The sequence below is a fragment of the Leopardus geoffroyi genome, chromosome X (assembly GCF_018350155.1).
Source record: "Leopardus geoffroyi isolate Oge1 chromosome X, O.geoffroyi_Oge1_pat1.0, whole genome shotgun sequence".
NCBI classification, from domain to species: Eukaryota; Metazoa; Chordata; class Mammalia; order Carnivora; family Felidae; genus Leopardus; species Leopardus geoffroyi.
In genome coordinates this window covers 90,973,902-90,986,643 of record NC_059343.1, presented here as the reverse complement: position 1 = coordinate 90,986,643, position 12,742 = coordinate 90,973,902, and the positions used below count along the sequence as shown (strand labels likewise).

The following is a 12,742-nucleotide window of genomic DNA, read 5'->3' as shown; positions in this document are numbered from 1 at the left end:
GCTCACGCACAAAACCAGACCTGCCACTCTGGCCCCGAGGATGGCCACGGCACCTGCCTTCCAAAGCCCTTCAAGCCTGTTCACGTTAGAGACAAGTCCTCAGCACCTCTCGGGGAGCCTGGGGGCGTCTGTACCATGTCACAGAGGAGTGGAGAGCTCTCTGCCCTCGAGGGTGAGGTGACCCAGAACGGTGACAGGGCCAGGACTTGACCTCAGGTCTCCTGACCCCCAGCCTCGAGCTCGTCCTCCTCACTCTGCCACCAATAGACACCCATGCACTCAGCAATTCTGGACTCTGGATAACTCAACTACTGAGTCCAGCCATCATCCACGCTCCAGGCGGGTCTGAACACCCCAGAATTCCATGGGAGTCCCCCAACACTGTACTTGCACCGGCCACACAGCCCGGGGCCTGGGAGTAGGCCCAGAATGGACCCAAGGTCAGAGGCCTCCTCCAGGCCCTGGGGCCTGGGCTTAAGGTCCTGCCTCCCTGTGCCCCACCCCCCCAACGTGGGGTCCACAGCAAACCCCCTTCCAGCTGCAGCTCACTGTTCCCGACCCGGGTGGTCATCAGTGAAGGGCACGTTTGCCTCCCCAGGGATGAAAGGAACAATCAATACTGAAGGCTTCAGAAACTTCTCTGGAGAGGCCCAGGCTGTGGATCATAAATCAGCAACCCAGACACAACAATGTGACATCCTGGCCTTTGGCATCTTGTATTTTCAAAACAAAACGATACACCAGCGCCAACCAGGATTATCAAGATTTATGGAGAAGTCCAAACGGAGGGGATAGAAGGGGAACAGAACCGAACTTACCAGGCCCAGGATCTGCAAGACGCTGAAGTGGTAAAAGAACATGAGGCCAGTTGAGAGAAGGGCCCACCGGAAACTGCTGAGGGGCTCTGGGGTGTAAGCACCTGGAGGAAAAAGGGGAAGATGGTGAGACGGCAGGCTTGGGGACCCGCTTCTCCTTTGCCCCTTGAGGTGCAGGTGCTGAGGCCACAGCCGCTGCCAGCTGACACACCCCCTCGCTGCTCGGTGACATCTACTTCAAAGCCAGTCCCACCAGCCATTCCCTCTGTTCTGTCACATATTGCCAGGGCCATTATGAAGGGAGGATTCTTTATTATTATTATTATTATTATGAAAGGAATGCATGCTCATTAAAGGAAATTCAGAAAGTGCTAGAAAGTAGAAACAAGATGGAGAAAACAAAGAAAAACATCCCCAGCTTTCTACTACCCAAATGCAACCCTGCTAACGTGTGTGTGTGTGTGTGTGTGTGTGTGTGTGTACGTGCGTGCACTTGGTTGTTTTCTCTATGCCTCAGGAGTTGCTTTTCTTTTTCTTCTTAATCGCTAATTGGAATCTAACTGTATATATATTCATATGTCCTTCCCTTTCACGTTTACTTTCATCTTTCCCTCATGTTTCTAAACAGGGATGCCACTGAGGAAGTATGGTAGGGTGGTTGAGAAGGTTAACTGTCATGACAGGCAGATTTGGGTTCAAGTCTAGATTCTTACTGCCTGCGTGGCCCTGGAAAAGTTGTTGAAACTCCCCTAAATCTCAGGATACCAGTCCTACCTCCTTCTTAGAATTGTCACAAGGAATAAAGGCAATGATATCGTGAGCACTCGTAATACAGGATTGGGTACGATGTGAGTGTTCGATGGGTGTTAGATGCTGCCCTTAGCACATCATCATTATTCTTCAAATAACCACAGAACGTGCCACATCCAATGGTGATGCCATTTCCCAATCATTACACAACTCCTTCCCCCTGGAGCACCGAAAGTGATGTATTTTCCGTCCAGCCATCACCAGGAACTACCATCCCAGTAGCCCTGGATGCATTCCAGAGCTTTCAGAGGAGGTGCATGGCTTATAGAATGCTGTGGGGTGGCACTCTAAATGGGGACTTGGCGGGGGGATCCAGAATGAAAGCAAACTGGAACCCTCCACCCCAAGCAAGTAGGTGCCAACATTACATCCCAGGGTGGTTATTTTCCCAAGTCAGTCTTTCACTGATTCATCCATTCATTCACCAGCTGTTAAGTACCTGTTATATTCCAAGCCCTGGACAGGAAGATCAAGAAGACAGGCTCCCTACAGTCCAGGCTCATAGTCTGGCAGGGGAGGCAAACATGCCAATCGACAATTAGAACCCAATATGATGGGTGTGATGCCTGCGGTCTGTGCTACATATTATAGGCGAATAGAACCCAGCTTGAGGTGGGGGGGTGGGGGTGGGGAGAAAAGATGTAGGAACAAGGACCGCTTCTTGATAGAGGGGACACGGAGCAGTCTTGAAGGACGTAACCAGGGGCCAAGACATTCCAGAGCCAGTAGCTCGCAGAGAGGCAGACGTGAGCTCCTGGGAGCGAGGCAATTCAGAGAACTATGGCTAAGAGTTGGGGACACAGTGGACAGTGTAGAGGGGTGGAGACCAGGAGTAAGACCCAGATGTTGGTGGAGGGCTGGTCTACTCTAAGACCTTAGGAGCCACGCTGAGGGGCTTTGGGCTTCACCCCATACTTGGAGGGTCATGTGCCCAGATGCCACAAGGCTCAGGTAGGAAATTGGGAGGAGAGTGACCAGAGACTAAGAGACATTAAGGATGCTGGAGACTGGCCAACTGGAAAGCCCATGCCCCTTCTAAAGAGGGCAACCGCCACTCAGCTCAATCCAACCACTGTCCTGCGGGGATGTGGTTCCCAGAGTTGCCAGTTGTTTTTTTTTTTTTTTTCCAGTTTTGCAAGGGAAGCCAGAAATTTGAACTTTCGCGTGGAATTTCCTGATTTTCAAATGTTGGCAAATAATTCAAAATGTTTTAAGAATGCTCAACGGACCAAACAAAACACGTCTTCTTGGATGGATTTCAGCCCATGGATGGCCAGCTTTGCGCTCTGCTGCAGAGGCCCAGAAAACAGCAGGAAAGTGATGTGATCAGACATGTGCTCAAGAAAGGTCACGCGGACCAGCACGGGGGAAGGAATGGAGCAGAGAACATCGAGGCAGGGAGACTGATAAGGAGGCTGCTGCAGGAACCCAAAGAGGGAAGGGGATGGATGGCCCTCAAAGGTAACAGCAGTAGGACTGGAGAAAAGTGGAAGAAGGACTCACCAGGATGTGGTGGAAGGCTGGATGCTGGGGAGGAAGGGTCAGGACGAATCTAGAAAGACTTCTAGCTTGGGCCTCCTTGGGCCTATGGTGCCATTTATTGTTATGGAGAAAAGAGGAAAAGGCAGATTTGGGGCAGAAAGTAGGCAGACAATGAGGCCAATATCGGACATGTTGAAATTGAGGCGTCTGCAGAATATCCAAGTGGAGATGTCTCTCGGGCCGCTGAGGGCACCCTGGGAAATAGCGCGGTGGCAGAGCGTGTGGGCACTGGAGCCTGCAGACACAGGTATTCAAATCCTGGCTCTTGTCACTTATCGACGTCAAGGGCTTGAATTCAGTTTCACTCCTCTGTAAAATGGGGGTGCCACTGCCTACTTCTCAAAGTTGTTGGGTAGATGAGATGACATAATTTAATGTTTGTTTATTTTTGAGAGAGAGTGCACGCGCGAGTGGGGGAGGGGCAGAGAGAGAGGGAGAGGGAGGATCCGAGGTGGGCTGTGCACTGACAGCAGAGAGCCCTCTGTGGGGCTCGAACTCACCAACCATGAGATCGTGACCTGAGCCAAAGTCAGACACTTACCTGACTGAGCCACCCAGGTTCTGCAGAGATGACATATTTTTTTTAATGTTTTTATTTATTTAAAAAAAATTTTTTTTCAACGTTTTATTTATTTTTGGGACAGAGAGAGACAGAGCATGAACGGGGGAGGGGCAGAGAGAGAGGGAGACACAGAATCGGAAACAGGCTCCAGGCTCTGAGCCATCAGCCCAGAGCCCGACGCGGGGCTCGAACTCATGGACCGCGAGATCGTGACCTGGCTGAAGTCGGACGTTTAACCGACTGCGCCACCCAGGCGCCCCTGTTTTTATTTATTTTTGAGACAGAGAGAGACAGAGCATGAGCAGGGGAGGGGCAGAGAGAGAGGGAGACACAGAATCTGCAACGGGCTCCAGGCTCCGAGCTGTCAGCACAGAGCCCCATGCGGGGCTCGAACTCACGGACTATGAGATAATGACCTGAGCTGAAATCGGACGCTTAACTGACTGAGCCACCCAGGCGCCCCAAGAGATGACATAATTTAAGTCATGTCATAGTGTGGTTTCTGGTATTTAACAAATGTTGACTATTTTAATTATTATAATGAGTCACAAACTCAGTGAAGAGGGTGGGGCTGAACATCCAGATATACGTGTCATTGGCACACAAACACAAGCAGAGTCATAGGGGCACGTGTAGACTGAGAAACGAAGGCCAGAGGCAGAACACCAAGGAACACCATGGGGGTGGGAGGTGGAGGGTGGAGAGGAGAAGGAATATGATGGGGTGACTGAAGCCAGGCAGGTCTTCTGGGGGAGAAGCTCAGGCTTGCTATGGGAACAAGAGCCAGGCTCACAGCACACTGGAGTCAGAAGGCCCTTCGAGCACATCAAACTCGTCCCTCCATTTTAGAGATGGAGACACTGAGGCTGGGAGATGGGGGGTGCCACCATCAAAGTCAGAGCAGGGCACTGGGCTCTCAGACACCGCTGGGCTGCTCGCTGCTCAGTGGCCCTGCTGCCACTTGTCCAGTCCTACGCCACCCCGAGTTGTACCATCTCTTTCCTGGTCTGTCTACCCGTCTACACCAGAGTGCCTCGGAGTGGGGGACCTTGTCGGATTCTGTGTTCCTAGCATCTGGCACAGCACTTGGTTTGTGAAAAGACACTGAGCTATGCACTTATACTTTGTGTGCTGAATGAATGGGAACTCGGCACCGTGTTGTCCCCTGGTTGCTGGGGACATTAAGGGTAAGAGGGGACCTGGAGGACCAGCAGGGGCTTAGGCTTGTGCTCAGGCCCCTCAAGCCCTGAGCCATTTTCCCCAGGTGTCCCTTCCCTCCAGCTTCTGCTTGGCTCTAAGTGGCAGCTGTGCGGTAGTGAGAGGTCACGTGGGCCAGGCACAGGAAAGGTACAGGAGGGGGCAGCCAGGAGGTCCTCAGCCTGGAGGCAGCTTAGCCACAGACCTGGGGAGAGCAGGGAGGCGGCAGCCCCTCTCCTCACTGCGCACTTCCCCTGCCCTGCAGTCCCCGCCCTATGCTACGGGGGAAAGGGACACACACTCAGACACTGCCAAGGGTACATGTTCTCACTGCCCCTTGCCCAAACCCCCACTTTAGTACCGTTCACTCTGTTGCCCCATCCACCCCACAGTGGACCATCAATGAGGAGCCGTTTCTGAATCCGCCCCCGTCCCCTCCAGCACCTGGTACACATCAGGCACTCAAAAAATGATCAGCGTGTGAGAGAATGAATAGCACAGACCTTCCAGAGAATCCTCAAACCATACGAAACCCTTTGGCTTGGCAATACTACTTTGAGGACAACCATCGAATGCCTAAAGAACCCAACAGATGGCCCTTATTTGCACAAAGATATTTACAGCTGCACCACCTACAATATGGAGGATCTGGAAACAAACCAAATGGAGAGATAAACTCTGGCACCTCAATACCATGCAACCACCATTCAAATGACAACCGCCATTCAAATGACATCCAAACCATGAGCCTATGTGGAAAAGTCCCTGGCTGGTAATGGCAAGTGTAAAAGGCAGAACACCAAACAGTATGCCAATGATGGAAAATAGGCTTAATGGTTTAAAACAAAGGGCTTGGGGTTGGACAGCCTTTTGGGTTTGAACCCTGCCTCTGCTATTGCCTATTGGTGGTGGGAGCGACCTTGGGCAAATAGTGCTGCCCCTCTAAGAGCCCTTCCTGTATGAAGACTGGAGGTAACATCCACCTCTTGGGGCTGCTGAGTGGAATAGGAGATATAGAAAAGTAAACAGAGCAGCTAGCTGGCACACAGCAGGCGGCTGCTATTTTTAGCATGGCAAAACCACAGCCATCCAAAATCTCCTAAAAAGCCTGGAAGAAGACAAGGGAATCTTGCAAAGACGTGATCTTCCCTGTGATGGGGGAGCTTGCTTTTTTTTTTTTCTTTTAAGTAGGCTTCACGCCCAGCACGGAGTCCAACGTGGGGCTTGAACTCACCACCCTGAGATCAAAACCTGAGCTGAGATGAAGAATTGGATGCTTAACCAAATGAGCCACCCAGGTGCCCTGAGGTGGGGGCTTTGACTGTGGTTTCCACTGCCTTTTTACTGTTGTTGGTTCTTTTCATTGCAAAGATAATCAAAGATTCGATTTCTCTGAAAACTTAAAAAAAAAAAAAAAAAAAGCAAGCACCCGGAGAATAAATGATCCACTCTGCATAGATATATGCAAATTGTATGCAAACGCACATTTCCTTTTTTTCATATACCTGAATGTGGCCCTTGGGATAATCCAAGTGAAAAACCAGGTTTCTTCCAAAGGCAAATAGAAACTTGAGCACTTTCAGAAAAATTAAACACATAAAACTTTTTTTTCCTACCTGAAGAAAGAAATGTGACATTTTCTGCTAGCATCTTGATTCCCAGGAGGATAGAAGCGTTTCATCTCTAAAGGTAGGGGGAACCAAGATAATAGCTTTTCCCGAAATCGATTTCTACCAGAAGGAAGCGTCACGCATGCTGGGAAAGAAGTCAACTGCACCACCAGCAGCAGCAAAGACAGATCCCCAGAGGCCTCCCGGGGGCCCTGTCTCCCATCCTATAAGCCCACCCAGGAAGGGCTTCCACCAAGGGGATGAGGCTGGGCACCACACTCCATGCTCGGCAGTGGGGATAACGAGAACTGCCCTCGAGAACTGCCCGGCAGCATAAGAGTGAACAACAGGGTGGTGTGATAACTGAAAGCACAGAGGGTGATGGGACACAGAGGAAGGGTGGCTGGAGGTGACGGCTGAGGTGGGTTTTGAAGAAGCGTTGAGGAGGAGCTGGGATCAGAGCCTGCAAGAGGGAAAGGGTATTCGGGGTGCTGGGACAGCCTGAAAGAAGTGTGGAGGTGTGACGCGGCACGCTGGTTGCATGTAGTCTCCAGCAGGTCTGTGTCAGTGCAGCATAAAATGGGAGGGGACATGTGTCAAGACATGGAGCCAGAGAGACAGGCAAGTGGGGTCAGGTCATGAAGAACCTCACTGGCCACACGGCCAGGAACTGGGCCTTTATCCGACGCGCAATGAGATGCCATTGAGAGGTTTAAACAGGGACACGCACGGTCAGATTGACATGTCAGCGAATCAACATGCTCTGGCCGTGTGGACAGTGGGCTGGAGAGGGGCGAGACTGAAGACAGGTTTGGACGCCGCTGCACAGATACGGATGAGCTGGCTACCGGCTGGACAGGAGGGAGGCGGGGAGGGTGGCTCCCAAGTCTGTGACTTCAGTAACTGAATTGATTTAGGGGAGAGAGGAGTTCAGTTTGGAGCACACTGATACCGAATGCCTACGGGATATCCGCGTGCAGAGCTCAGGAGAGAAAGGACCTGGAAACAGAGCTTGGGATGGAGAGATCAGCGAGGAAGAAGCCCACAGAATGAGATTCAAGCACCAAGGACAGAGCCTGGGACCCAGCAATAGTTGCCAGAACAAAAAGGATCCCCAAGAAGACGGGACTGAAGAGGAGATTAGCCCACGAGCTACCTGTGACAATTTACATGTGAAGGAATTAAAATGAAATAAAATTAGAAATTTGATTCCTCAGTCGCACCAGCCACATTTCAAAGTGCTCAGTAACTACATGTGGCTAGTGGCTACCATATTGGGCAGTGCAGAGGCAGGACATTCCCACCATCACAGAAAATTCCACTAGGGGAAGGGTGCAGCTGGATGGCTCAGTCAGTTAAGTGTCCAACTTTGGCTCACGTCATGATCTCATGGTTCCTGAGTTCAAGCCCCGCATTGGGTTCTCTGCTGGCAGCACAGAACCCACTTCAGATCCTCTGTCCCCCTCTCTGCTTCTGCCCCTCCCCCGCTCATGGGGGATCTCTCTCTCTCTCTCTCTCTCTCAAAAATAAATAAACATTTTTAAAAAATTCCCTGGGAACACGCTTCTCTATAGAGAGAAAGACAAATACTGCCACTGGGTTTGGCCACGTGCTGCTCACTGGCAATCTTGGCTGCAGCAATTTCAGGAAAATAGTGATGCAGGAGTTAGGTGGTAAAAGATGAAGGAAAGTTTTTCAGGTGTACAAGGCAAGGAAGGGAATTCCAGGCAAAGGGAACAGAACATGCAAAATCACAGAGAAATCACTAGCCACATTCCCAATATTTCAATCACTTCTCTGAATGTCCCCTTCATCCTTTTGCTCTTACCCAACCTACCTCTCCCCACAAGGAGCCTGCTACACCTCTAGCCTTCAAAAGTAGTCACTGGTTTTTCTCCTTGAGCCCATGTACGTAGTAGAGTAGGTAACCTCTTCCGTTGCATTGCTGTTTCCAGACCACCAAGCCTCCTTCCTCTCTAAAGCCCTACAACCACTACCCCGTACCTCCCACTAGTCTTCCCTTTTAGGGCTGTCTACACACATATGGGTCACGGCCCTCAACATCCCTTGAGGATGTTATACCACTCCCCTGAAAACCATTCCTGTCCTATTTCTTGATAACTTCAACGAATGCCTGGATGAAACTTCCGGCATCCCAGCCCCTCCATTCCTTGTCCCCCTCTCCTCAGGGACCCTGTCCTCTATGGCGCCTCAGCCATTCACTCACATGGCCGTTCTGAAGCCTCAGAACTTTGAATATCTGCAACGCCCCCAGAAGTCAAATATTCCCTCTTCAACGACCACTTCTGTCTTACACTCGCTCACCCTCACCCCGACACTTCTTTGATCCTGCCGGAATCTGTGATCCATAGGTCCTACCACCTTTTTTTTTTTTCCTGTTCCTCACAGCTCCTGCTCCCCTCCTTGGATTCCATGGCCCATCATTCTAATTATCCCTGGCAGACACCTTTGACTCCACGGCGCCTCTCATGATCATACTCATCTTGGACACACACACACACACACACACACACACACACACACACGACCCAGCCCTGGTTAAATTCCAATCTCCTCCTCATTCCTTGCTTGCACCCACACAGTTGAATGTGCCTGGAGAAAAACAACAGTGCTGACTGTTCTCACTTGAAATTCGTGATCACAGACCTCAAGTGCATCTTTCGTGTTGCCAGGCAATCGCACTATACTTCCCCAGTCCATTCACCCTCTCAGACAACAATATTTTCTCCTCTCTTCTCTACCCTTCAGTATAGCTACCTCATCCTCACTTTCAGATGCTGACCTCACCTCCTACTTCACGGAGATAAAACGAATCAGGCAAAAGCTTTCAGAGCTCTCATGATTGCATCTAACCACCTGTCTGCATCGGTGTTCAGTGTGCTTGGCCATCACCCCTGTTACCATGGATGAACTGCCCAGGACCCTCGTCAAGGCCAGCCTTCCCATTTGTATCCAGATCGTGTCCCTTCTCACCTGCTCCGTAGGACTCCAGCAACTACTTGCTTTTTTTCTTTTTCTTTTAAGTTTATTTATTTTGAGAGAGAGGGAGAGCTTGAGCCGGGGAGGGACAGAGAGAGAGGGAAAAGAGAATCCTGAGCAGACTCCACACTAACAGCGCAGAGCCCCCAACACAAGGCTCAATCCCATGAACCGAGATCATGACCTGAGCCGAAATCAAGAGTGGGACACTTAACCGACTGAGCCACCCGGGCGGCCCCGCTTCCGTTTTTTCTTAACGTCAACCATTTCTTCTCCTCTGTTGGATTATTCCCATCAGCTCATAAACAAAATATACTATAATAGCTCCCACTCTAACACAAATAAACACGTGCCGTTGCTGCCCCCTCAATCCTCTGCCCCTCTTTAGAGCAAAACTCCTTGAAAAAATTCTTTAGACTTCCATTATCCAACAGGGTAGCTATTGGACCAGTCACTACTGTGACTCCTGTGTGGCTCCTGAGCCCACGAGACGTGGCTAGTTTGAAGTGAGACGAGCTGTTAAGGTAAAATACATACTGGATTTCAAAGGATGTAAAATATCCTGGTGATAATTTTGTACTGGTTACACTGGAATGATAATATTTTGGTTACTGGGTTAAATAAGATGTATGATTAAAATTAACTGCACCTGTTTCTTTGACCTCTTCTGAGTGTGGCTACTAGAACATTAGAAATTATATAGGTGGTTCACCTAATTTTATCGACAGTACCTGTCCATACTCCCTGTCCACAATTCCTCTTCCCATTCTCTCTTACTCTGCCCTAATCCGGCTTCCACTTCTACCTCCCCCACCACCCACTCCACCAAAACAGCTCCCCACAGGGTCACAAATAACCTTTTTTAAAAAGTAGGCTTCACACCCAGTGCAGAGCCCAATGTGCGGCTTGAAGTCAAGACCCAGAATCACTACTTGAGCTGAGATCAAGAGTCAGATGCCTCACTGACTGAGCCACCCCGGCACCCCACAAAAAACTTTTCCGTTCCTGCACCCAATGGTCAATTCTCAGGCTTCATTTTACACGCCTGCAAACTTCTGTTCTTGAAACATTCTCTACCTGGCTTCTGGGACACTGCTCTGTCTTCATTCCCCTCCTGCTTCACAACCTGCTCCTTATCACTGTCCTCTAGTGTTTCTTCTTCCCCGCTCCCTGACCTCTAAACAATGGAAGGTCAAGGCTGCAGAACTCGGAGATTTTCTTTTCTCTCCATACTTTCATTCCCTCGGTGATTTCAACCAATCTCATGGCTTTAATACCACCTATGTGCTGATGACTCCAGCATTTACAGCTCAGCCTGGACCTCGGCCTTGAACTCCAGGCTCATATATCACACAGCCTACTCACTATCTGCACTTGGATACCTAAATGGGCATCTCACTTCCTTAAACTTCTGATCTTGGCTCCTACGGGAGATCATTACAGTAATGGCTCCGTGCGAATCATGACCTCCTGGTATCCACAGGCTTATGTCATACCCTCCCACACTGATTTGGCCATTTGGTCCACCTGGCTCAGCCACGTAACTTGCTTTGACTAATGGGATATCGTCATACAGGATGCAATCAGAGGCTTGATTAACACCTGTGTATTGGAGCCTGCCCTCTTGGAATGCCGCCTGGAGACCCCCATGCCAGGAAAGGCCCTGCAGGTAGAGAGGCCCAAGCCATCCCAACTGTTCCAGGTGAGCCCAGGCAGGACGAATAGAAAAATTATCTTAGTAGCTTGGGGCTGCCATAATAAAATACCAGAGGCTGGGTGGCTTGCGATAATAGAAATTTATTTATTTCACAGTTCTGAAAGCCATAAAGTCTAGGACCAAGGCACTGGCCGATTGGTGTCTGGTGAGAACCCACTTCCTGGTTCAGAGACAGCCATCTTTTTGCTGTATCCTCACAAGGTAAGAGGGGCTAGGGAGCTCTCTGGCCTCTTATAAAAGTACCAATCCTGTTCATCGAAAAGCTCCACTCTCGTGACCTAATTGAACCCTAATTACCTCCCAAACTCTCCATCTCCAAATGCAATCGCATCAGGAGTTAGGGTTTCAACATATGAACTTGTGGGGGCGGGGAGGGCACAAACATTCGGTCCATAACAAAGAATGACCCAGTCCACCCACACTGTTGTGAAAAATAATGGGGCCATTGGGGGGGTTTTTGGTACCTCTTAATCCCCTTCACCAATTTTGCCCATCCCCCCCCCACCACCAAGCTCCCTCCTCTCTGGCAACCACCAGTTTGCTCTGTGTATTTATCAGTCTGTTTCTGTTTTTGTTTGCACATCTGTTTTGTTTTCTAGATTCTACATATAAACGAAAACCATAGGGCATTTGTCTTTTTTTTTGACTTATTTCAGTTAGCAAAATACTCTCTAGGTCCATCCATGTTATCACAGATGGCAAGGTCCCCCTCCCTTTTTATGGCCAATATTCCAATATGAGGTGTGTGTGTGTATCACATCTTCTTTATCCATTCATCTACTGATGGACACTTGGGTTGCTTCCATATCTTGGCTATTGTAAACAATGCAGCGATAAACACAGGAGTACATATATCTTTTCCAGTTAGTGTTTTCATTTTCCTCAGACAGATACCCAGTAGCGGAATTACTGGATTGTACAGTATTTCTATTTTTTAACTCTTTGAGGAACCTCCACACTGTTTTCCACAGTGGCTGCACCAGTTTAGGTTCCCACCAACAGTGCCTGAGGTTTCCCTTTTGTCCACATCCTCACCAACACTTACTGTTTCTGGTCTTTTTGATACTAGCCTTTCTGACCAGTGTGAGGTGGTAAGTCACGGTGGTTTTGATTTGCATTTCCCTGATGATTGGTGACGTTGAGCACCTGTCGGCCATCTGTATGTCTTCTTTGGAAAAAATGTCTATTCAGGTCTTCTGCCGATTGTTTCATTGGATTATTTGGGTTTGGGGTGTTTAGCTGTGTAAGTTCTTTATATATTTTGGATACGAACCCTTTGGCAGACCTATCATTTGCAAATATCTTCTCCCATTCAGTAGGTTGCCTTTTCGTTTTGTTGACGGTTTCCTTCAGTGTGCAGGAGATTTATCGTTTGGTGTACTCCAATAATAAGCCACTGTTTTCAGTCACTACATTTTAGGATGTTTGCTACACAAAAATAGATAACTGGAAGAGCACTTCCACTCCCCAACGCCCCCCAAAAAGAAAT

At 49.4% G+C, this 12,742-nt stretch overlaps 1 protein-coding gene across 5 annotated transcripts in view; it reads right to left on the bottom strand.

Moving 5' to 3' along the window:
* Window positions 1–12,742, bottom strand: part of TMEM164 (transmembrane protein 164) — a 169,551-nt gene that overhangs the window by 5,309 nt on the left and 151,500 nt on the right. For all 5 annotated transcript variants that reach the window (XM_045472529.1, XM_045472528.1, XM_045472527.1 and 2 more), the window contains one exon: window positions 819–919. In XM_045472529.1, the coding sequence (XP_045328485.1) occupies window positions 819–919 (101 nt within the window). The remainder of the gene's footprint in view (window positions 1–818; window positions 920–12,742) is intronic.